This window comes from Toxorhynchites rutilus, chromosome 1 (assembly GCF_029784135.1).
Source record: "Toxorhynchites rutilus septentrionalis strain SRP chromosome 1, ASM2978413v1, whole genome shotgun sequence".
NCBI lineage: Eukaryota > Metazoa > Arthropoda > Insecta > Diptera > Culicidae > Toxorhynchites > Toxorhynchites rutilus.
This window is the reverse complement of record NC_073744.1, coordinates 28,127,015-28,154,378: the sequence shown is the minus strand read 5'-3', so window position 1 is coordinate 28,154,378 and position 27,364 is coordinate 28,127,015. Positions and strand designations below refer to the sequence as shown.

General features: G+C 35.4%; 2 protein-coding genes across 3 annotated transcripts in view; one reads left to right on the top strand and one right to left on the bottom strand.

The window, feature by feature from the left end:
• LOC129767172 (GATA zinc finger domain-containing protein 7) overlaps positions 1-27,364 on the top strand; it is a 148,868-nt gene that overhangs the window by 55,224 nt on the left and 66,280 nt on the right. The window lies entirely within an intron of this gene.
• Positions 22,645-26,356, bottom strand: LOC129767315 (uncharacterized). Its single transcript, XM_055768045.1, has 2 exons — positions 26,020-26,356; positions 22,645-24,710 (listed from the first exon to the last, which is right to left on the bottom strand). Exons 1-2 carry the CDS (start codon positions 26,189-26,191, stop codon positions 24,010-24,012), a joined length of 873 nt encoding a protein of 290 aa, XP_055624020.1. The 5' UTR covers positions 26,192-26,356; the 3' UTR covers positions 22,645-24,009.

Here is a 27,364-nt window from a genome sequence, read left to right as displayed (position 1 = left end):
ATCACCAACGAGAAATTCTTTCCAGTCGCGCAGAGATTGAGGGTAAAGACAGCTCCCGGTCTCGACGGAATCCCCAACGTGGCATTGAAATCGGTGATCCTAGCTTTCCCTGACATGTTTAGAATTGTGCTGCAGAAATTCTTAAACGACGGTCACTTCTCTATGGAACGGAAGATCAAAAGCTGGTGCTTATTTCGAAACCTGGAAAGTCACCGATGAAATGTAGTTCGGGTTCTGAAAAAGAAAATTTACTTTGGATGGAGAGGAGATGGCTACTGCGCAGTGACTATGATTGAACGCCTTCAATGATGCCATCTGGGAGACCGATCGCCAGGGGGTTACTCAGAATTAAGGTCCCTGACTACCTGTACAAGTTGATTTCAGAATCGGATCTTCATAAATCAACTTCATAAATCAATTCATAAAGAACCATTATGAGATAAGCCGGATTCGATCCAGATCCAGACAGACGATCCAGATTATAGAACATAATGTTCTATAATCTGATTATAGAACAGATTATAGAACATAATGTTCATTGTTGTGTGATAGAATTTCAGCGCATTAACACTTTAAGGACCGAGGAGAAAAATGTAAGACATACGCCTGGGACCGCACGTTTTGACTTGTGTGAAGTTGCTTGCTTTGCTTGCAAGTTTTTTACCTTTGCAGTTCATTCGCCTCTATGTGTGAAGTTAGCGGAAGAAAGTTCAACGGATAAAAATTTTGTTACGACAAGTTTCTGTTCAACGTCTTGCTGGATTTAATGAATAATGAATTATTTCAGTTGACATAAATTGATTGTTTATCAAGTAACAACCTTCAAAATCATGCTCATTAGATAGAGAATTGAATTATTCATCTTCCCACATAATTCATTTTTTTCTTGATCGTGAAAGAGAAAAGTTATAGACTGAAACATGAGCATGGGTCAATATAGGAAAATATACAGAATTTTGAAAATCATAAAAATTTGTTCGAATAGAGTTATCGAAGTTATTCGATAGAGAAATATTTCACCTATCTTCCAGCTACAATTTGATTAATCGGAAAAGGGTCTGAGAAAAGTTATAGGCCAAGTTGTATGGGAGGGAGTCAACCGCGAGTAATCGGTTTTCTATCTTACTAACCATAGAATTAGGAAATTGTTTATATATAGTTATAAAAAAATAGTTACGAATTCGGTTCCTTAAAACTTATGTAACTGAGCCTGTAAAAATAAACGAATGAATGAAAAAGATGTTGTATGGGTGAAATAAATTAATTTAAAGAAAACTGAAAAAAGTTATTTGAAAGAACCCAAAACACATTTTCGAGATAGAATATTTTTATTTATATTTAGTCCAATTTTCATTGATCCGAAAAGGGTATGAGAAAAGTTATTGGCCAAAACGTTCACGAGTTGTACGGGGGAAAGGGTCTGGCTGGGTAAGGTTGTGGAAAGTAAAAAGGAAGTAAAAATTTCTATCGTATAGAAATTTTGACTATTTCTCGAATCCCTATCCATAGGATCTATGGTGAAAAACGTACTTTTCAATTTTTAGTAGGCCATTCTCAATAGCTTTGAAATAAAAGATTGAAAAAAAGTACTGAAAGTGCATCTTACTATGATATATCGAGAAATATAATCAAAAAAATAAATTCCTTTAAAATTGAAGTACAAAAAAAAATCTTGAAATATTGATTTTTTTTTTGGTATTTAAAGATTTAGTACAACTATAATTCGTATTTAAATGTGTTCCTACGCCTTTTATAGATATGTGTGATTTTTTTCAGATAATAATAGGATAATTATCCTGTATGGTTCACTATAAGAGCTATAATGAGAAAATGAGTTTTTCTTTTTTTCCCATTCTCAATAGGCTTGGAAATGAAAATTTGAGATAATACTTAAAGTACATCTACTATGGTGTACCGCGACAAATTATAACAAAATTCTATCCCCTGCGTAAAAAAAATCCTGGGTGTATAGAATTTATTAGAGTTTTCAAAACTGTTTTTCAGTGATTCTTTATTGAACTATTTATTCTCAAATACGAATTCTAAATTTTTCGTTCATACAATAATATCTCAGTACTGAATGGTCCACAACAACGTTATAGAAATCAAATGAAAGATAGTTGATAACGTTAATTGGATTTGCTATCTTTGAAAAAACAGAAAGAAATCGATTTCTCATTTCGTCCCACTACATCTACATACATCGAAATACAAATTTCTCTGTGGAATATTCCGTGTAAATCCATGTAAATTATGCTTTGAAAAGATTCATATCCCATCTTCATGCGTTGATATTTCACGATTTTAAAGCATTTCAAAAATCGCCTAAAAATTTCGACTTCGCACTCTGTTCCTTTGTTTTTTTTTTCAAGTGTGAAAAACGTTCTATTTCCATTTTCGATAAATTTATTAATTTCCCTCCTACAACTTGTATACATTTTGGCCCATACCTTTTCTCAGACTCTTTTTTGGCCAACGAAAATTTGGCTGAAGATGGATAAAAGTATTCTCTATCCAATGAGTATTATCTCAAAAATGTGTTTTGGGTTTTTTGAAATAACTTTTTTCAATTTTCTTTAGCATAATTAATTTCTTCCATACAACTTATAACTTTTCTCATACCTAGGAAAATTTACAGAAATTTGAAAATCAGTAAAAGTTATTCGAATAGAGTTATCGTTCCAGCCACAATTTTATTAATCGAATTAATAAAATTGTGGCTGGAACGATAACTCTATTCGAATAACTTTTACTGATTTTCAAATTTCTGTAAATTTTCCTATATTGACCCATGCTCACCTTTCAGTCTTTTCTCTGCCACGATCAAGAAAAAAATGAATTATGTGGAAAGATGAATGATTCAATTCTCTATCTAATTAGCATGATCTGGAAGGTTGTTACTTGATGAACAATCAATTTATTTCAATTGAAATAATTCATTATTCATTAAATCCAGCAAGACGTTGAGCAGAAATTTGCACGCAACAAAAACTTTTATCCGCTAATTTCACACAAGTCCGTAAAGAAGGAACGCGAAAACGAGAAATCTCGTGAGCGGTCCGCAAAGTGTTAAAAAACAGTTTCTTCGTACGTAATGTATCAATAGACGAAATGTGGATGGGTCATTCCCTCTGGTGAATCAAGTGGACAATGTGGTATGAAAATCATATTCTCTGCAACTACCAGTCCCTAACTCTTGAAGAAACTTCTCCTTCGACGTAGTACTTGAAATTTCTTGCCAAATAACACTCCTTGATTGTATTCAGAGTAGCAAGCTCAAGAATACGCGTATACAACTGCAAGTCGGAGGAACTTTCTCAGCCGATGAAACCTACAGCGAATGGGAATCGGACCCTTAATTACATATCTGATGCCAACCAGTTGGTCCTCTGTGACGCATCTGGCTAGAACCTGAATTCCAGAAATCCTTCGAAATTCTTCCTACTGTTGCCAAGATGCTGCGCAATGATAAGTTTACGAAGTCGTATTCCAACATGGTTTGCATAATTACACATCGCAATCGAAACATAAAAATAGATCGATCAATTATTAAATTTCCGAAAGTTCACTATCCTCCCCATTCTGCCTATAAGTAAATTGTACCACAAACTAACCGCTCGAAATGATTTAAATTTTTTTGCAACCTTCAGTAATCCTTTCATCAACGCGGATCTAGTAAAAGCTCACCCTAAGCGGCGCCAATGCTTGACATTTGTTGCAAATCACCACCACTGCAACTATATCCGACCACCGACCAATGCATATAACCTCAACCACACCATCGAATTGAGCAGATCTTTGTGCGAAGACCATCGTCGATCCCCCCGTTCTAGAACCCTATCCGCGTATCCTTTATATTTGTGCTCCATCGAAGTGGGCATTTGCGTTTGTTTATTGCGTTTATTGTCAAACGCGTCAAGAAACCAGAAAATCTCTGCTCAAACAGTGCTGCTGCTGCTGCTGACTCATCGATTTATCGATCGTTTAGGGTGAGTATTTTTTCATCGATTACCATCGAGCGCACTATAAGTTTCCGCCAATAGCCAAAGGTACGGGGCCGGCACATTCAAGAGTACGCGAGTGCTCGACGAACGGAAAGTTTGAAACTTAAGAAAAACGGGGGAAAATATGCTATCGACTATATTACGCGCGCATTGCGACGTTCATCGAGACACGTTTCTCCGTTTCGGAAAAATACAACGACCAGAGGAGAAAGATCGGTCGAAGAGGAATAGTCTAGTAAAGTTTGGATTTCAAGCAAACGATTGCCCCTGTTTGTGTCCAAGGAGTTAACGGCGGCAGCATAAATGCGGAAATATAACGAATCCAACGATCTGTGAGTTAGTTGAGGAAAAAGCGCCAACGCTCATCTACTAGAAGGGAGGAATAAATGTCGTATTTTTTCTTCTGGCAGTGGTTTTTTTCTCATTTTGTGTTATGTTTATCAATGTTAGTCAGAGCTAGTTGACTGGTTGAACGGAAGGTTACGCCAGCGTCGTCGTTGACGTTGTCTGAAAGTACCGAATGGACGGGATTCTGTCTTATTTGGTCCATCTCTTCTGGTTCGCTATTGCTGTTTCAAATCGCAAAACTCGGCACTGTCTCTAACCCAAACGCCGCTTCTGCTGATGTGATACACCATCAGCCACCATGCCGTCCATGAGTCCGTTCGTTCGTTCGTTCGCCCGTCCGTTCATTCGAATCATACCATGGAATAGCACAAGGCTCTCCACTTTGTTGGTGAATCGAAAAACTAAAAACATTGAATTTTCTATCTCCTCTCTACATGATGTGTTATGCACCGTAGGTATGTGTATATATACCTTGGTTGAGTCTCTTTTTTCCTCGTACGAAATATATACGTTTCTCCTCATAAAAGTATTTATTCGGACAGAGGGTGTGCACTGCTCGGAGACTGGACGGATCGCCGCTCGTGGTATGTGTCATCGAAACGGAGCAGGCATTAGTTGTGTGGTCTGCGGAGATAGCAGCGTAGTTGTCGTCACGAGATTAGGTGATATTTTGATGCAACGAAAATCAAAAATGACGTGAGTCATAGCGGACAAATAAATTCTTTCACAAAAATGACTAAATGACAAGTGTTTTTTTTTTTAATTTTTGAAAAACGTTGCCAAATATTGAGGCTATTATGACTGCGTACAGAAAGACTATTTGATGCGGACCACGGGAAATCTTTGAATGTATTTTAGTATTTTTTTTATCTCATCTGTTTATTCTGTAAGACTCATTTAGCAATTCAGCAATTGAATCAAAACAAATCCAGATACCTTTTTCACTATGACTGAACAAATTAGTAGTAAGAATATGTCAATTAACGAATGCATTAAAAAATGGACTCATTCCGGATGAATATGATAACAAAACTACAAAGGAGAATTCAATGGAACAAATTTTCCTTAAATCCTAAAGCGATGAACAGGAAGATATACAGTAAGAAGTGTCTGCTGGAAGTTTCCACCTTTATCCAGCAGTATCACGCGAAGGAATATGTGGTCTTTTAGTCGGACCATTACGCCAAGAGATCAGTGGAGGAGATGGACCGGGAGAAGAGGAACGTTGTTCCGAAAACTACCAACGCGGAGGATCTACTCCAATAATTTCGTGGCCAAAACGGAGAAGGAACTGATTGCCATAGCCATGAAAGAGCTGAAGAACATGTCAATATCAAAAACCGACTCATATCATGGACCGAAACAAGTTGGTCCGGATCGAAGAAAGTCGAACCGAAACAAAGCGAAGTACATTCGTGTTGACGGCTTTGTGCTTAGTGTGCTCAATTTGTGAAGTAGAAGAAGCTGCTAACGCATGTCGTCGTCATCCAGCATTTTTGATACTAATCTGCGCTGCAACCAGGATTGCCAGTACACCCATAACTCGCTTTACGGCTTAGATACATTCCACGAAACATGGCCGCAAAGTGAAAAGCCGTATAAGGAATCTATTTTTATAATACAAATTCATACAAATCAATCGGATCGGTTCCAAATTTGTTAAATATGTAACATGATTTATAATGGAAAATGCATTTTTGTCATTTAAAAAAATGTCATGTCAAGCAAAGTACCTACATTTGTACATAAAATAATAGCATGGAACAACTTCATGTTACATTAAATATGTGTCAAAGCTCAAAGGATGAATACATTAGAGTGTCAATAGATGTATGGGAAAAAATGGCCTTCGAATTTTCAAACGGGATTTTCTTAAAAATGTCGATTCTCACGAAAAACTATACTATGCAAAATATCAGCTCAATCGGACTTCATTTACTAGTGTCGCACAGCCGTCAAAGTTTGAGTTTTTTGAAAACCTAAAAATCACACACGTACTAGTTTTTCTTAGAGTCAATTAACCTCTTGCCGTATTATTTAATACGTCACACATCAAGTGATTTCACTAGCCTGCTGAGCGTTCTAGCGCCCTATGTTATTCAAGTACCCACGAGTGAGACTCGATGTTATACAGGAAAGGGTTAAAATGAAAAAAAAAATTCGTGCAATTTCAAGACATTTGACACCAACATTATTTTTGTTAACCCCGATTTCACGTCGTTATAGCGAAACATTTTAGGCCGTAAATCGACAACGTGCCTTAATTGAAAAGGGCTGTTATAGAGAAATGCCGTATAAAGAGCGGCCGTATAGCGAGGTATGAGTGTAATGTTTTCCAAAAAACTGGAAGATTGCTTTTACCGCTTCATTTTAAAAAGATATGCCTTGATATATTTTAAAATGTATTCATAAATGGCGAAATAAACAATTAATTGATCATATCATTCAAGCAGATCAAAATGATGTTTCCTACCCCTCGAACATTACTTTGAAACAATATTTGAGGATCTTTTCTTCTATAACCTCTAGAAAATACGGTCTTATTTGAGTGAAATTTGAAAAATCTCGTATTATAATATATGTATAAATCGCTGATAAAGATCGTCGCTAAACTGCTCGACAATGTGATTAATTGAGGTGCATGGGGACACGGTTTTTGGTTATAGACTACTGTCTATGCAGTGATCTATACATTAGAATTCTGGAATAATTTTTGATTGAGTCCCACAATATTATACCAATACTGAATTGAGCACTAGCTATTTATATCCATGGTTTTGTTTTTTTTTCGTTGGTATTTTACTTCTAATATCGGGGTAGTCCAAACCAAATTTTGTATCAAGATAGGACTGTCTAACCATCATAGAAACATTTATTGCACCCTAAAACTTTCACATGCCAACTTTGGTTTCGTTTGATTGATTAATTTCCGAGTAATGCAAAAAATTGTGTTTCATTTGTATGGCAGCCTCCTCTAAGAGAGGGGGAAGGAGTATCTTATCACCATAGAAACATTTATTGCATCCTAAAACCTCCACATGCCAAATTTGGTTTCATTTGCTTGATTAATTCTCGAGTAATGCAGAAATTTGTGTTTCATTTGTATGGCAACCCCCCCTTTGAGTGGGGGAAGGACTGTCTAACCATCATAGAAACATTTATTGCACCCTAAAACTTTCACATGCCAACTTTGGTTTCGTTTGCTTGGTTAATTTCCGAGTAATGCAGAAATTTGTGTTTCATTTGTATGGCAGTCCCCCCTTAGAGAGGGGGGAGGGGTCTCAAAATATCACGAAAACCTTCCCCGGCCCCAAAAACCCCTACATACCAATTTTCATGTCGATCGGTTCAGTATTTTCCGAGTCTATAAGAATCAGACGGACAGACAGACATCACTCCATTTATATATATATATATATATATATATATATATATATATATATATATATATATATATATATATATATATATATATATATATATCGAAGATATATTTTACATAAAATTGGTAAAACTGTAGTACGCATATGAAAAACTGGATAACATTTTTCAAAATATTTGATTATTTTAGGATTTAACTGTATGACTGAATCGAGGAAAAAAAACTGAAAAAATCCAGGAAAAATCCAACTGCCGTATGGCCGCCCGACAGAGCTTTGGAACATTTTTGTCGAAGGCTTAATAATATAAGGTAGATTGTTCGACTGATGGACGATGTTTGAATCTGAGTAATTTTATATACATATACCTTAAAGGTACCTGACTTCAGGTACAATATAGGTATAATGTAAACAAGTTTATTATTTCTGTACCAATAACGTCCGGTTGGATAACTGAGGTGTATTTGTGATGTTGAGATTTCAATTCTACTTAGAAAACTCTTCGGGTTTTGCTTGTGCAACACGAATAATATGTTAAAATTGTTAAAAAGATTTTTCAATATCGCTAAGTTTTGTATTAACCCGCATGTCTTCAAATGTTTTTTAACGTAACTCCTAAAAATATATTATGATATAATGGTGTATTTGGCAAAGTTGTTGGAAATTATGAGCAAATCCATAAAATCTCATGAACATGACGGTATAACACTACAAACATATTAAAAGGGTTTTACTACAAATTTATTATTCACTACAAAAAAGACAATAAATTACAAATATTCTCAAATATCTCGAGAATGGCTACATTTGGAAGGAGATTGATAATGAGCTTTTTTGTTTGAAAATAACATCATTACTCATAATTTGTGGTTAAAATTAATTGTTAACACACAAAAATTCTAGGTTTTGAAAATTCAAATTCGATGTTCCACAAAGTTCGTCAAAAATAGCTTTACTATGTTGGACTTAGTTGTTTGAATTTTCTACATGACTTATACTAAAAAAAATAACAATAAAAATGAAGAATACATATTTTAGATATTGCAAATAAAAGTTTTTTTTTTCCTAAATAAAAACAATAGAGTACTTTTTTTCTCAGAACATATTTTTTTCACGTTTAAACATCAATACTCTATAAATCTTTCTAAGACACACTTTCGGTACGACTCATAGTTTTTGAGATATAAATTATCAATGATTTCTCTTACTAAAATCGATACGCCCTATTGAAGAGTTACAGTTGAGTCAAAATATTCCCAATTGCCGTGGAAAACTCATATTTCCCCCAACCAAAACGGAATACAAACCTTCATTCGAATCAAAAATACTAATTTTCATTTTTCGATTTTATTTGGAATTGCTCAGAGATAACTTTCTGTAATATGGTGAACATATCGGAAAGATGTTTCTGTTTGATGTTAGCATTTTAACATGATACAAAAATAAGTTATTGGATTGAACACGGGTCTTGACAAAAGTTTGTTTTACCTGACCAAACATTTAATAAAGACTATTATTTTACATTATTTACATTATTTTTCGGTCCAGCATATAGATACTTTTAACGTAGAACGAAATAATGAAACATTTTAAACGCTTCGGTCATTTTTTGATAGATCGAAGAGACGTTTGTATAAATCTATAGGAAATATTTCTATGCATTTTCTACAGTCAACATAAGAGATGAAACGGACATTCGGTAACTATCCGATCTATCCGGACAATATTTGCCATCCGGCTGGATATCGGAAAGTGACTGACTATCCGGTCGAATACCGGATATCGAATAGTAGAAAATAACAATAATTTCTCATTAACACAATTTTAATATTTGAAACACGAAGTTCTGACTTTTTTTGACTAATTTTTGAAAAAAACATGTTTCATCCGACCAGTGTGAAATTAATGTCATTATATCCACGAAAACCTCATTATTATAATAATTAAAAAAAATCAAATTATAATATATCAGGAAAAAGTATATATAAAAGTTCCTTGTAAAAAAACTTAAATTTAATATTTTTACTAAACGAAAAATTAAAAATTCTCGCGTAACTTTTGAAAAGGACCTAAGTAGCAAAAGTAAACAAATTGAGTTAATGGATGCATACTATTAGTGCTCAATCATTGAATGCAATGCGAAAACAACCGTTTAAGTATCTATCCTTTTCACCTTTTTATTACTGATACAAAAAATGTCCAATGTACAGATTCGAATTTTAAGCACTCGACTATTACTTCGGACGCCACTTTCCTCTGACGCTCGATACGTCCGAAGTAACAAAGCAATCAAAACAACACGAAGTCGCACTTCGGACATTTTGAGTTTTGGGAAGCCTAGTGATTATTTTTTCTGATTGAGTTCTGCACTGAGCTTGCTTTGCACATTATTTTGAGAATGCATTTGCAAGCAAACAATTTTGCATGTCCGTTCAACACATCACTCGTGGAACTTTTTATTTTCTGAAAGGAGTGAATTTCATACCACTTCGTTTAGCCTGCAAAGAGATATCAACACTCAGAACCTTGCACTCCGATCGTGACGTTCCCGTTCAGTTATTCCATTAATAATTAAAGATGGTTGTCGATCCGAGGGCGGACAATGTGATGATGGCTTGCTAATAGGCCGTATGAATAAAAACAAAATTCACCTTTACATTACTTGATTCGAGCGGTCGAGCAGTGAGATTAAGTTTTTACTACGTTTGGTATGAATAAAAGAAACAACAAAGTATTTACTTTTCGAAAATGGACGTTTAGCTGATTTCGTATGAATAAAACAGCATTCATCAAGTATTTACTTCATTATTATCAAGTATGCTCATGAGCATACTTTGGATCTGAAAACACTATCATTCGTTTTGATGTCATATCCAATTTATGTTTAATGCTGCTATCTTGCGCTTGAAGTTAAACAAGTTAACGATCCGCGTTGATGGCATTGAGCTTCGTTTACTAGTTTAGGGGAGCGTAAAAAAAATGATTGATTTTGAGGCGTAATAAACACGTATTTAAAATTTAAATTATGAATGAAAAATAACCTTTACGTACCAATTTGGCATTCTGTTCAAATGAAAACACTTTTGTTTGCAAGTGGTGAAAAAATCTTGTACGAATACTGTTTTTGGAGACAACGTTATATTATAATGAAAAGTTTCAGTAATTATGTTGGAAATGTATAGACAAAGGGTTAAATAAAAGTCGGAAAAAAGTGTTTTAAGTGATTAAATAACATGATGTGAACATTTTCATTCAAATTTTAACATTTGAAAACTGGCTTTGTGTCTTCTAATATGATAGGTATTACACTAACGAGATAGGGACCCAAACTATGGTCCCTAATTGAAAGTCGCCACCAGACGTCGACACTATTCCTTTTTCATCGCGAATTCACGCTTTGTCCAAAAAAAAACGTTTAGAAACGGAACCTAAACAATCAGTTGAAAGATGTTTGACAAAATAAAAACTATGTTCGAATTCGAAAATCAAATTAGTAAAGTAAACTTTTATTCATACGGATTCAAGTAAATACTAGGAAAGTTTACTTTACTTGGAAACGGGCAGAATAAGTAAATACTTTTTTTTATTCATACGACCTAATATTTCATATGCAAGTCTTTTGGTTCAGATTTTTTTGGGCATTCAAAGCTGTTACGTGTTCCGATTCATTAAAAGCATATTGCAATTTAGCCGAGGTTTTTTTTATGTTAAAAATGGTTTTAGCTCATCCAATCAGTCGACAGTGAACAGTGGAGAAACTTGTCCATTTATTAGGTTGTACACTTAATGATTTTAAATTGTTTAGTTGTATCTCGTCAAACGAATGTTCCAACGAACTCAATGAGAATCGATGTAAATTGTACAGTTCTTAGAGAAAATTTCTCATCACAGTATTACTTAGCTTTATTCTTTACACAATGCTTTCTCCATGTATGGTTTCTATACATTTTAATTCCTCTTCTACTTAGACGACCCTATCATTCCTAGAGGAACTTTTCCGTTTCAACTTGGATCATTTTTATTAGTACTTGGTTGAGATTTGTATGTCAAATAAAACACCTTGACTGTTCTAAGTAATAAATCGAGAATACGGGTGCAAATAGGAAGATTTTTTTTTGACAAAACCTCACAAACGTTTGACAAAGTCAACTTTCTTCATTCGTGCATCGAAATCGTCCAACCTCTCCAGCCGAGCACAGTCTCTAGTCATTGTGTTTTTCCCATTTCGATATTCTTATTTCGAACTGAGCGGTACTGCGCCTGTGCATGTGTTGGTGTGCCCGATTTGGCTGTGTGGCGGGTAGCCCCTAGTGCTGGGTAGTGCTTCGAACTGTTTGCCTCGCTGTTGCTCTGTCACTCTGACGCACGGCACTGGAAACCACGTCTCACCACTCTCGTTGCACAGCCAAGCACACAGCTCACGAGATCATTTTGCCTTATGCTCCTTCATCCCCTTTACCAGTCCTTCGCACTCCGCCCGCATACGTTCGTTCATCAGTTTAATTCGTTAGGACGAACGAAAGGGGCCAGCTTGCCGTCAAAATTTGACTTCCGCTAACATTTTTAATACTTTGAAATTGGTAGTTGAATCTATTCTATAATTTTAGAATTTCAGTGATTTTTATTGATGAATTTTCATTTGTAGATTTTCAGGAAACTGTTTTGTGGTGAAGGAAAAATAAATAAATTTAACTACTGAACGGGATTCTAGATTACATCATACATCTCATAGAATAACCAAAAAGATTTTTGAAGAGATTTGTTAAGGGCGATTTGTCCTGGATAAAGGTTTCTTGCTCCAATTACCGATAACTGCAAAGATCCTATTCACGTTCTAGCTTGGCTTAACACCATTTTTTATCAACCGTGCACGTGAACTGCTGAAACTTGAAATAGTCCAGTCGTGATTTTGTTCCCAATAGTCTGTTTATGCACATCAAATTTTCTCTGTTTTTGTTAGTATGTTGGTTTTTTAGATGTTTAGCGAGATATGCATGAATTCTTTGTTTCACTGAGGAATCAACGCGGTGTAAGAATCATATCCACCATGACATTACTCCAGTCATTTTCTCGATGGAGTAAAAGGTCGCCAGAGCTAGGTCCTCTAACATGAGGACAGAATCATCTCTTAAACTCGAATCATCGAGAGACATACCCTTGTGAGTATCTGACTCTCGTATTAGAGTATAGTACGATTGGGCTAGATAGATGTATTCCCAATTCTCACCCGAACAAACATCATCGTAGGATCAGACCAAGTTTAATTTAAGGAAATTTTCTAAACCGGTTGAAAAGCATCAATGTTCCGTTCAAGATCAGTGATGAATCTAAATCTAATCTGAAAATATGTGCAAATCAGAAAGTTAATCGAAAGGTTGTGGTAATTAAAAACTCTTACATGATTTCTTTTATCTAATTTCAATTAGTGGGATTAGTAAAACCGAATGTATCAAAAGTCAATTTTATAAAAATGTTAAAAGCAGAAAAATTAAATACTAATCGTGTTAGATTATCTTATTCTGTGATCTGGGTTTTGCACTTCAATGTATTATTTAAAATTGGAAATCTAGATTTTAGACTTGGGATCTTTATCTGAAATCTGGAATCTTCGAACCGGAAATTATACCTGATCGAAACATTTGTGTACGGACCTTCAACCTACAGTATCGGATATAAAAAAAAAATCACTATTTTTTGGTAAATTATAAAAGCCTCCGCAGACCGCAAACTTTTCAACGGCCGATAGTTTGGTTGGCTTCTTAATCAGCAAGGAGAGGTATACTCACATTACACCGATTCAGTATGGGCCGATGAAAAAAGTTTGATGGGCTTCCTGGTTGCAACCTATTATAAACTATCGGCTATCGACTATCGGCCGATAAAAAAAAAGCCTGTGGGGCCTTCAATCATACTGTTTCAAAGCTTTAACATTCATTGGTTGATAATAAGGTTATGTTTGAAATAAGGTAGTAGCTTTGAAATTGTTAAAATTACGTGTGAATTTTGGAATATCTATCTGAGTTTTTTTTTCAACAGTTTACTATTGAAAACAGATAACATTAATGATTATTGATTCCGTATTACTTCTACTTCTACAACTCTTACAACCGTTTGAAGTTCAGTTACTCATCAAACAAACGGTTTTTCCTGGGCCATCGCTTGGAGTGTTGAATGAATCAATTTTACAGATTCCTGAACAGTTACCAAAACTAAATTCAAATGCAAATTTTCCTCAATAATTTAAGTCCTACGTGCAGCTTCCGTCCATGCCTCTAGGACCTAGACCATTCTACATTTTTAACAGTAAGCATAAAAATCATGTGGAAGTAGCACTTCTTTCCCATTCTTTTCTTGTTTCCTGTGCTAAATGAAAACCAATATCAGAAGAAAAAAACTGGCCAACACTGCAACTTTTGAAAAACAGTCTTCTCCATCTGCATACGATGACTTTACAACATTTCAAAAATCACCAACCAACTTCTTATATTCCAATTATCAAAATAAAAGCCGATATCTCATAGGAATTTTTGTGCAAAAACAAAAGGTTTCCCGCACGTGAATCAAAAATTTCGAGGTCGGTGTACCGCTTCCTAACATCAATTGACATTCGCACACCCACGTTTCGCCTCTTTCTCGGGCTAATGCCGTTGCCATTTGTGTTATTGCTACACACCGAGACGGCTAAAGGGGCTATGGCTTTCCGCTCGTATGGCATACAAAACTCCGCATCAGCCCTAAACACTGCCGCTGCTGCTGCTTTTGCCGCAAAAGACTCTCACTGACAGTGTGCCTGCCTACACTTCTTCACGGATCGGTATTCTTCGCCTCTTTCCACCGACGGAAAAAAAACTAGGGTCCATCGGTTAAACGTGGTCACATAAGTGATGTGAAAGTTCTCTCAAGAACCGAACACTCCGCTCTTATCACTGTTCGCTTGTGTACCCTATTCTACATCGAAGTATATCAACGCTACCCTGTACAGTGCTGCCAGCGTTTTCTTGCTCTGGTCATCAGTCCCTTTGCACCGAGCACGGATCCGGTCTTGGAACCCGATTTTTCGTTCGTAAAAGACACCTTCTTGTCTGTCATCGATGTTCAATATTGTCCTTAGAAAAAATTTTTTTGTTAGACTTTTTACGCCGACTTCGATCCGGGTTAAGAAATACGTTGTTTAGGACTACACTCTTCAAAATAAACTACTTTGAGAACCAGTGAGGCAAGATAGGGGCAAAGCTTTGCTTGCGATGGTCTCGAAACAACATAATGTGAGACGACCTCAGGATAATAGAATGCATTGCTCTCAGTATTCGATGGTGCTCTGCACCACGCGGAGAAATGGCAAACCGTTAAATTCAAAACTAACGTTGTTCGCATGCCGTCATTTCAGCGGGCTCTTTATCGGAATGACAGTACCGAAATGAATCTCGCCATTGGGTGAAGTCTTCTGATCACGATCTGTGGTAAGCATTTGGATGTAATATATGATAACACGTGGATAATCCAGCTTTAAAAGGTAGTTACATCAAAGATGGAACGAAATTAGTCTAGAATAAAAGACAGTTCGACTCCAGCAGCTGAATAAACAAGCGAGTGAACAGCTTGAGCGCTAAACTCGCAACACGTTCACTGGAGGTTCATTCGTTAGTTTCATTGTTATATGTACTTACAGCAAATTTAATCGTGCTTTAAACAAATTGTAACCGAATTTTACGCAAATTCACAGAAGCTTCTAGGTGTATTAAACACGTTCTTTTTGTCGCTTATTCTTAAGGCTGATTTAGAAGATGCCAGTCAGCGCTCTAGTTGAAGTATCCAGTGAATAGAGAACAGACACTCTGTTCAAGTTAGAGGCCAATTACTTGTTCGATACTGGTACAAGTAACTTGAACAGAGTGTCTGTTCTCTGTTCACTGGATACCTCAACTAGAGCGCTGACTGGCATCGTCTAAATCAGCCTTTAGCTTTGTCGCTTACTTTGTTCTCAACCCCATATTCGTGCGTCATAGTTGTGTCAGCGTGACTGTGAACCTCTGTGAATTTTGGAAGCAGAAAACAATTTACTAGAATGAAGAGGGTGTTCGGTCTCGCCAGGATTTTGTATGGTTTTCCAATCTGATTTTAAGTTGGTACTACTGTCAGCGGCCTTGATGTCAATTTTGAGCGTTTGACAGATCATTTAGTTTATTTACAGCGTCCTTAAGAACTTTGTTTTGCTCGGCGATTTTTCATATGATTAATTCTATAAGTCAGTGGCGTAGTGTACGGTAACTGAAGGAGGGTTGGATGAGGGTGGTATCGGTCTGACCATAATTAGTACATTATATAAAAAAAATTGTGATATTGTGATTTTAACAAAACAAGTCACTAGTTCATGCTATAGAATCTTTCTTGGTTTTTACGTAGAATTGTGTTATGGGTGTAAGTTCAAAGTCACGGAAACGAGGGGGTTACGCTCGGAGTACAAGGTTTTGAGTGTTAATATCGCTCTCCCGGATGAACGGACTGGTATGAAAATAACTTTATTGAAGGTCTACGAGTTTTTTTTATTTATTGGCCACACACACTTGTCTCAATAGCTCTAAACTGCTTCGAAAACGAACTATTTCAATAATTATAAATATAGTCAGTAGGGTGCCAATGACAATGGTCATCTCTAATTTCAAAAAGTTACCTCATAAAAAATGTTCACCACCTCGAAAAAACACCCTATGCTTAGTTTTAGCTCAATCGGACTTAAGGGAGAGTGGCGCAAAACGGCCAAAGTTTGAGTTTTTTGAAAATTGAAAAATCACCCAACGGGGAAGTAAAGGAAATCGGCGTTTTCGAAAAAAAATTTTGATGCCAAATGTCTTAAAATTGCATGAAATGTCGAGATCTAGTGTCATCTCGAAAAAAAAATTGGAATTCTGGGACTTTTTTTCGGAGTGCAAAACGAAAAGAATGGTTTTGGGTGCCAATAAAAATAATTATCTCGATTTTTCATTCGGAACTTGCTACGAAATGTTGATTTGCACGATAATATACCCTATGCAAAATATTAGCTCATTCGGGCTTCATTTACTGGTGTCACAAACATTAAAATTTGAGGTTTTCTGAAAAACGAAAAATCACCGAAAATCGTGGTTTAAAAAAAATTGATGCCAAATGTCTTAAAATTGCATTACTCCTCGAGATTTACAGTTATCTCGAGAGTTTTTTTTTGTCAAAAAAATTTTTTTTGGCACTTGGTCTTTTATTTTGCCTGAAAAGTCAATTTTTGACAAAAATTTTTTTTTTATATAATTGTAAATCTCGACATGTCATTTAATTTCAAGATATTTCGTACCAAATTTTTCTTTTAAAAGCCCCGATTTCCGGTGATTTTTCGGTTTTCAAAAAACTCAGATTTTAGAACGTCTGCGACACCAGTAAATGAAGTTCGAATGAGCTAATATTTTGCAAAGGGTATATTATCGTGCAAACCAACATTTTGTAGCAAGTTCCGAATGAAAAATCGAGATAACTATTTTTATTGGCACCCAAAACCATACGTTTCGTTTCGTACTCCGAAAAAAAAACAAAGTCCCAGAATGTCGATTTTTGACAAAAAAAAATTTTTTGAGATGACAGTAGACTCGACGTTTCACGTAATTTTAAGACATTTAGCATCAAAAATTTTTTTTTCGAAAAACCCGATTTCTTTTACTCCCCCCTTGGGTGATTTTTCGATTTTCAAAAAACTCAAACTTTGACCGCTTTGCGCCACTCTTTCTTAAGTCCGATTGAGCTGAAATTCGGCATAAGTTGTTTTTTCGATGCGGTAACCATTTTGTATAGGGTAACTTTTTGAAATTTTGAGGTCGATTTTTTCCCATACACCCTAATAGTCAGCTTCATGATATATCATTTTAGTCCCGATTGTAGGGTTGGGCGATCTTTAGAAAAATATCGATCTTGACGAATCGACTGTCATACAAATGAAACTCAAATTTCTGCATAGCTCGAGAACTAATCAAGCAAACGGAATCAAATTTGTCATGTGGAGGTTTTAGAGAGCATTATACGTTTCTTATCAAGCAAATGGAACTGAATTTGGCATATGATGATTTTAAGGGGCAATAAATGTTTCTATGGTTCGACACTCCCCCCAGCCTAAATGAGAGGGGGAGGGCTGCCATACAAATGAAATACGAATTTCTGCATATCCTGAGAACTAATCAAGTAATGGGGTAAGCGCAAAACTCGAGGAAGGTATCGTCCGAATTGAGATGTCATCATTTAATTATGTTTTCTGTATCAAACATGATTTCCATGTAAGGGAGAAACATGTTATTCGCAAGTGATTGAAAAATCTTGAACGAGAAATGTGTCTGAAAATAATTTGATATTACAATGAAGAAGTACAGGTCGGACTCGATTATCCGGAGTATTCATTTTTCTTCACTTTGTATGTAGCGCTGTCCCACATTGATAGAATTTTAACCCCCTTCCAGTTGACCGATTGATCTGATGTTTGGAACACATCTCTATCTTTGGTGTCATTATAAAACTGCGTATTCCATGATCTTGAAAATCCAAGATTACGTCCGTTACAAAATGGTGGATTACATATTTTCTCAGAACCGCCTCCAATATGGGCATCAAATGAAAGGGCTTGACTAGTAGAACACAGTTATTTGTGGAAAATGTAAATCAAAGATGACTACCGCTACAAAATGACGGATTACATATTTTCTCAGAACCCCATCAATATGTATATCAAATGAAAGGGATTGATTAGTAGGATACAGTAATTTATGAAAAATGCAAATCCATAATGGCCGCCACCACAAAATGGCGCCATATATATTTTTTTCAAAATCTCATCAATACGTGTATCAAAAGAAAGCTCTCGACTAGTAGAACATAGCAGATAATGAAAAAGCCAACTCCAAGATGTTCCCAAACAACAAATTACTTTTTAAATGCTTTCATTCTTCTTAAGGGGGTATTCTAGTGTAGAGACACGAATTTCGGACGTTTTTTCGAACTCCGTAAAAATAAAACAAAGAATATTTTTACTATCCATTATATCATTATTCGTTTATCTATCTTTCAACAATAAAACAAAAATAGGACGGAAAAAAAATATTCATAATTAGAATAGTTACATGCTGGTGAAGTGAGGGTGTTCAAAAAAAAGTTGTGCCATGGCGTACACGATTCCAGTCCTTCTGGTTATCTGAAACAAAAAAATCGAACAGATTCTGAATCAGTAAAGATGTCGCTATGGCATGAACCTCGGACAAGTCAAAAACATGGGTTTTAACAAAATGGCGGCCGTTTGAAAACAAAAATGCTGTTTAAAACGTTTTTTTTGCGTTTACCGATTTTTTAAAAATAGTAAAATTAAAAAGTTATAATTTTTTATTTGTTCATGCGATAGAGAGATGTATGCAGATTATTTTCATATAAATTTGACATAAATCGGTTCAGTAGAACTTGAGATATCGTGTACGCCAGTTAGAAAAAAACTAGTTCCGAGAGAAACGCGTTTGAAGTTCATTGTGATGGCCGTAACAGGTTAGATACCACATCACTAAGATGGCTCTAACTAGGTAAATAATAGGATTTTCGATAAGTCCTTTCTAGAGTATATTCTTGAATGCCTAAACTACAGAAATATGGTAAAAAAAAAATTTCGATTTTTTCAGATTTCTAGACTAGAATACCCCCTTAAACTGTTTGTATGTATGTTTGAATGTTTGTAGGCTTGTCCCAAATAAATAGAAATTTGAACCCGTTCCTGTTAACTGATTGAACTGAAATTTGGAAGACACCTTTAATTCTACTGTCATTATAAAACTACGTATTCCATGATCTTGAAAAATTCCATTTCTATGTCGCTAAAAAATGGCTGAATGACTTGACTTGGAGAACACAAAACATAATAAACAACATAAATTCAAAAAGGTCGCAGCCACTAAATGGTCGACTGTATTTTTTGCAATCCCTCAAGATCGGTATCAAATGAAATGATTTGACTAATAGAATACAGTACATCATGAAAATATTCCGAAGAAAATTAGGTAAGAAATAAACGTTGGATTTTCATTATCCACAGTTAGTTGTTTCATCATATACCCCACGGTTTTACTTTAGTCTCATAATTGCCCTAAATTAATGAAAGAACGGATGTGATAACTACTAACTGGTACTTGTCTAATTATTTTCTAGCTTTTAGTACATTAAACCGTTTAACTTAAAATTTGCTTGATTAGTTCTCGAGTTATGCGGAAATTTGTTTTCTATTTGTATGGCAGACTCATCGTCGACTATGTAACCAGCTTTTTCTTTCATTCCTTACGAGTAAAACGACATATACATATACATCCTTTTTATGCATGTTCGAGAGATTTTAATAGTGTTAGTGTAATATTCAACTTTAATATTTGCAAAACTTTTTTTTAAACTTAGACTTAAGAACATAGGTTAAGATTCCTGAATAATCTTTGCGAACAAATTCGAAGGCGGAATAAATAAATAATTGCTGGCGATATGACGCTGAGTAACTTTTTTCTATTTCCGAAGCCCAAATTACCGCTTTGTGGGGACCCGTTTTGACGTAATTGAAGACATAAAAATGAATTTTTTGTGTGAACTGAAGACAATTCCTGAATACAGCTATAAAAAGTGTTTCGATGGTTGGATTGTTCGTTGATTGAGGTTATAACGGATATCAAAAACCTGGATTTCAAGACATTTATGAAAAATTTTATCAATATATTGATCGTGTATGTTGCTCAATGAGTTGTTGTAAATAAAAATCCTCAATACATGGCACATTCAAAGATAACGCAGGAAGACACTTTGCTGTCGCCCACAAATTACGTTACGCATGAGAATATACGAATCTCTATTTAGGTATACGACTTGCGTGCGATTCCAAAGTAAATCGTCCTAAAAATTCAGATTTGAAAACATGTATTTTTGATTCGAATGAAAATTTGAGTTGGGTTGGACGGAATATAAGTTTCCCACAGCAATTTGGAATTTTCTGACTCAAGTGTAACTTTTGAGAAGAGCGTATCGAATTTAGTAAGAGAAATTTTTGATAATTTATATCTCAAAAACTATGAGTCGTACCGAAAAAGTGTCTTAGAAAGAGTTATAAAGTATTGTTTAAACCTGAAAAAAATTTACACTGAGAAGAATTTTTTTATATACAAAACAACTTTAATTTGTAATTTAAAAAAAAAATCATGATTTTTTTCATATAAAATAGAAGTTATGTAGAAAATTTAAAAAAACGATCCAAGATGGTACAACTATTTTTGACGAACTTTGTGGAACATCGATTTTGTATGAATTTTCGAAACTTCGAATTTTTGTATGTTAACAATGATTTTTAGCCCCAAATTATGAATTCTGATGTGATTTAAAACAAAAATTCTTACTATCGATCTCTTTCTAAATGCAGCCATTCTCGAGATATTTAAAAGAATATTTCTAATCAATTGCTCTTTTAGTAAACAGGCACTTTTTTGCTTATAATTTCCAACAACTTTTCTAAATACATCATTATGGTAAAAGTATTTGTTTAGGAGTTACGTTAAAAAAATTTGAAGACATGTGGGTTAATACAGAACGTAGCTATATTAAAAAATCATTTAACAACTAGTACGTAAAAAAATGCATATTTTAGATATTACAAAATAAAGTTTCTTTTAAAAAAAAGTACAGGGGAACTTCGATATAAAGTACCCTCGATATAACGTCACTTGATATAACTTACATTTTACCTCGATATAAAGTGCACATTATCAAAGTCCAAAGGAATAATTTTTTGAATTTTTTTTTTCTGAAAGAACCATAAGTTATCTGTATTTCGATACTAAAGCTTGTGTTGTTAGTGTGGCCAATCCCGAAATACAACTGTTTTTGACGTAGAACTACGTCTTTCAGGAAGGGTGCCAAATCAGAAAACATGTCACGTTTTTATGAAATAAAGTTAACGTTAATAACTATTTTCACTGTGAACGAATTCTCGTGATTTGCATACCAATCGAATCAGAAATTCTCTAAAATTTGTTTGATATGCTATATATTCTTCTCTTCTTCTTCTTCTTCAATGGCACTAACGTTCCTAGAGGAACTTCGCCGTGAATGCATTCTGAGTGGCAAGCTCTAGAATACGCGTGATCACAGTGCAAGTCGGAGGAAATTTATTTGATGAAAAATTCCCCCGACCAGAACGGGAATCGAACCCGAACACCCGGCATGTTAGTTATGACGCTAACCACTCGGCCAAGGGAGCACATATGCTATATATTACAGTTTGCTAATCTCTAAACGGTTTAAATTCATGAACACTGGAAGAACTTCCTTTTTTCCCATACATTTGTTCTGTCGATTTGTGTGCTAACCCTACCAATATTTAGAATGCTTATAACTCGAACATTTGTTAACAGATCGGAAAGATGTTTGCATCAATTGATAGGGAATATTTCTACGCTTCTATCACAATTGGTAAAATGTTATTTTCCATGAGATGAACAATTGAATAACTGTAAAATGTCAAGCGTTATCTAAACGCCCTAACTGTCAAGTTTTTATTGGCCCGATTTAGGGTTTCCCCAACATAGACTTCAAAGTAGTGATCCCCGATTTTGGAAATCAATCGTTCATCAGCTAATCGAATACTTTTCAGCAGTTTGTTATTCGATACGATTAATCGCCCCAAATAGTCGATTAATCAATTAATCGTCAGACTGAATGAAATAATTAGTTAGAATAATGTTTCTCATTTCCTAGAAAGCCAGCTGGAATAAAAAGGGTTCATTTCGCCTGAAAATTAATTATTATCTTTGACGCTCCCCTAAATTAGTAAATGAAGCTCAATGTCGTCAACGCGAATTGGATAAAACTGCTGCGGCCGTACTTTTTTTTCTCTCTTGGTTTGGATCGATTTGCGGCCGTACTTTTTTTTCTCTCTTGGTTTGGATCGATTAAGCGACGTAATTTATTCGTTCGCTTCGATTATTGGTTGTGCAGTATTCGTTCGATTAATAATCGATTTCTGTAAGAAGTATTCGATTAATCGATTAATCGAACGATTATCGGGGAGTACTTTGTACTCGCTTGTCGTTGTGCAGACCGGAATATGTTTCGCTAAAACGTACTTTTAAACTGAGAAGCCTGGGAAAATCGTCATTTCAGATACTATAAAACTTTCGCGGTTCAAGAACTACGTAAACATGAGATGTGCAATAATTTCAGAGGGAAATGTAAAAAACAATGATCGTTTGACAATTCTTCCGTTCACATATTTTGGTAGACCTAGGCATCACATCAAACGTAAAAGGAAGTTCATCAAATTTATTTGTAACGAAGAACATAATTTATTACAAAAACTTCGATGCATTCTAAAACAATATTCGAAGTGGTAAACAAGTGGATTGCATAATATAATTGCGTAGTTCTACGTCGAAAATATGCGGTCGTGTCCTAGATACAACCCCTTACAATTTTTTGATTCTGGATTATAAATGAATCAAACTTCAATCAACAGTACGTAGGGAAACATCATGAGAAAGGTTGGCTTCATCTTCTAGTTGAATTTATTCATCAACCTTACTGAAACAGCAACACAATAAAGTAATATAAGCTACGTTTCTGAGTTCTTTATTATGCTTCGATACAACGTACAATTTTGAAAGTAAAATGTACCTAATATCGAAGTTACCCTTTACTATTTTTTTTCTCAGTGTATATTTTTCATGTTTAAACACCAATACTCTATAACTCTTTCTAAGACAGAATTTCGGCAGAACTCATAATTTTTGAGATATTTGAGATATTTCTTTTACTAAAATCGATATGCCCTTTTCAAAAGTTACACTTGAGTTAAAAACTTCCCAATCGCTGTGGAAAACTCATATTTCCTCCAACCCAAACGGAATACAAATTTTTATTCGAATCAAAGATACTCATGTTATGTCGATTTCATTTGGAATTGCTCTAGCGTTACGTAAGGAAAAGAGAGGATCCAAAATTCGTATTTTTGGTGTTACGTAATTCGTGCATGGCACCTTTACTGAGAACCTACCTCCCAACCGAATAAGAATATTCAAAACACTGAAGTATATACAAAGTACATACAAAAAATATTCACTCACTGAAATCATCATTTATTCTCGAGGGAAAAAAATTACCTATTAATTCGCTCTTTGTATTGTACGTATGGAAATGAACGATCAACAGGTCGTACTCTGAAGCAGTATAGAATACTGAATTAACAAAATACTGAGTTAATAAGGCTAACATTCCTCTGAATGGTGAGATAGATGAGAGACCAATGAGTCGACCGGAGAAGCGGGCGCTTCCTTGATGATAGAGAGCAATGATTCGGTATCGTGGTCTGTGTCGGTATGCTGTTGTATCCCTTGCGTTAAAGGATCGAGAGGATCTTCCGGTTGTCTTAACGCGCGCTCCTCAAATTTATAAACAACTTGCATTATTTCAAGTCTGCATCTCGAATTCAACATCTTTGGCAGGGATGAGATACTTGGTAACAATGACAGCAGGAAGAGACGATTGTCATCGTTCTCGGCTGGTTGGAAGTTATCTATTCTATCCAATCTCTTCGATGGACAAAACACTTTTTTGTCGACCGGGTGTAATCTTCTCTTGCTCTCGGATGGACGAAATGTTTTTTCCTCGACCGGGTGTAATTTTCTCTTGCTAATTTTTCGAACAATTCTTCGTGGTGCTGTTAGTGGGATTGGCGAAGAATCCGTACCTCCAGCAAGTTGCGGTTGCGGTTGTTCAGGCGATCCTTGTCGAGAATGGCGTTTCGATTCTTTCGATAAAATTATGTCTTTTAAAAATTGCAGGTTTTCAGTGTACATATACGGCGCTTTCGGATGACCATGTATCCTCCCTTTGCTTCTCGCCCGTCCATGCAGTTCCCTCGCGAAGTTATCCCTAACGTTCTTCCATTTTTTGTGTAGTTTGACCTCTGGAAATTAAGTTCATTTGAAAAAAAACAGTTATTTCAATGAATGTGGAAGAATTACCTTTCTTTGCTATCTTGCTTTGTTCTCTACTAGGTTTCAAAAATGTTTTAAATTCTATGCAAATTCATCAAAACAATGCTAGCACCCCAATAATGTACCCGCGAAACTGTCTAAGAACATTGCTCCACATACCCGATAGACTTTCTTCTAACAGAAGAATCAGTATCATTGATATTTTAATTGTCTCAAAAATATCATTACATTGAATGAACTTTGCTTTCTAAACAGGCAAATGTTTTATTTTCACGAAAAAATGCGGAACCATAGTCACACAGCCAGTAGGGGAAATGGGGGTAAGACGGACATGTTAAGAAGAACTTCATTCATATCTTTGGAAGCTCATGTTTTCCAAAACTTAAAAGCAGTTTTCTACAGTTCAATATACTGGTTTTCGAAATAATTGGTCAAATGTTTTATGATAATTTGTTTTTCCATGTTTTTTTTACTGAAATTAAAACAAGCCGAAAAGTAGAACATTTTTATCGATGCGGGTATAATGGACATGTAGTGGGGGGGAATATGGACAGATTCATAATATACAAAGCGTAGAAATTTATCGCTCGCGAGAGGAATAATTTCGCTCTCTCCCAATTTTTGTGTGTCCAGTAACTGAAATAGAACAAAAAGAGAAAGCAATATGAAAAAGAGTTGAATATTCTTCCCTTCACTTTCTATCATGCACTGGATGTGATTATGGATGTGACTGTCCATTTCAACCCCACCAGTGCAATTATTTTAATAATTTAAATTTACCATTTACGAAAGAATTCACTTTTCCGTACATACTTAAAATCGCTTCTCTGCTAACTCACAAACCGAAATATAACCATCAGCGAATTCAATTTTGCAATGAAACCACTCAAAATGCTTAATATCGAAGCCGGAAAAATTACATCCACACGCGGAATCATGTTTGATTTTCGATTTTTGTTTCCTTATTCCACTTTTAATCAGTATTCATTGTCAAAGGATGGTTTAAATATTATAGAATAGCATGTAGAAGGGGTTCCCATCGACAGAAATTTTTGAATTCATAATGCAACTATAGAAATCAACCACCTGCCCATTATACCCCCACTGTCTTACCCGCGGTTCCCCTACTAGCACCAATTAAATAAATCCAAAGGCATTTTATTTTTATAAATATTTGACAATTATACTCAAAATAAATCAATCAGCTAAGTTTATAGCTACATTCTAAATAATGCTAAATTATTGAAACAAAAAAGGATGTTTGTTAGACAAACTTACCCAATTCATCCTTCTGCGCTTGTGTCATTCCTTCCTCTCCAAACAGATCGCAAATTTCTTCCCAGCTCTGCTTTCTGACTACACGATCGTTATAATCTGTGGTTCTTATGTCCCACAGAGCCGGCCGTATCTCTATTGCACCTATCAATTCCTCCACGTCAATAAGACTCATTTTGCAGAGAAGAATTCATAAACTAAACTAACAATGGTTAGATTGAAAACGCTCTGAAAACAGCGACGCGCGGCACGGCCGACTCGATACTACACCCAAACGCGATTTGAAAGCCAAGCGTTTTCAATGCGGGGCGCGGTAAATGGTTCGGTCTTAAAACCGCCAGCCAGAACGCACTGTACCCGAGTGTTCTCTTTCGCGCACACGCCATCGCCCCTCACATTCGGCTTGTACTTTCTCTGTCTCTCGGAAAACGTTTCCGATCAGCGTCGGTTTCGGAAACGCCTCCCGTTGAGTGAGATTGTAGTTGTGTGCATCAGCTGTTGCCACAGGTACCGGGTTTAGAAGAGGCTGTATGGATAGGATAACTTTCGCGTGGCGAAATAAATTAGGGGCTCAATTTTTTAATACTCAGTGCATCTCATTACTGTGTTTCGACTTTACAACACTGTTATTATGCTAGGAACAGGTTATATTTACTTAACTAACTGGACATAAGTATCAGCTAACAAACTCGTCTTTAACTGGTAGTGCTCTAGGAATTCCTGGATTGTCACTGTCAACGAGTGTCAAATAACGCGGGCTTTTTTCTAGCGACAAAACGGATCGTTAAACGCCGTAGTTAAACGACTACGCGTGTCACTAGCCTGATATGGGTAAACAAAAATGAAACTCTCAGCAGAATCAAAGCCAGGAGATGCAAGAGGAAAACACAAACGTTTAACTAATCTTTACAACAAAATTTCAATTATTCGAGATAACTTCTCCTGCATTGATATACAGTCATTCGCAAAATTGAGAGTACACATGCTACTTGACGATACTTTACATTTATTTAGTACAAAATATGTTTAATACATTTATTCTTTTGATGCATATTAATTATTCACACATTTAACTAGCCATACGCGCAATAAATTTCCGCGAAAAGTTTTTCGGCTAATTATTTAACCGTAAAAGATGAAAAAATCTCAATTTGAGACATTGCAAAAATGAGTGTACATCTTAAATTTCTCCAAACAAACAAGCCTTGTAAGTAAAATCGTTGCAAATTAGCATACTTTTTTCGTCAATGGGTAATGTCAACTCCCAACCACTGTTTGGGCAATGTTGGTTTTTGTTTTTTATTGATATTTGAAAAAGTTTTATCAAAATGGCCAGCAAAAGGAAAGA

Coding starts and splice junctions, on each gene's coding strand:
- LOC129767315 (XM_055768045.1), bottom strand. CDS start 26,191: ATGAGTCTTATTGACGTGGAGGAATTGATAGGTGCAATAGAGATACGG. Junction 24,711..26,019: donor AGCGCAGAAGGATGAATTGG/GTAAGTTTGTCT, acceptor CTTAATTTCCAG/AGGTCAAACTACACAAAAAA.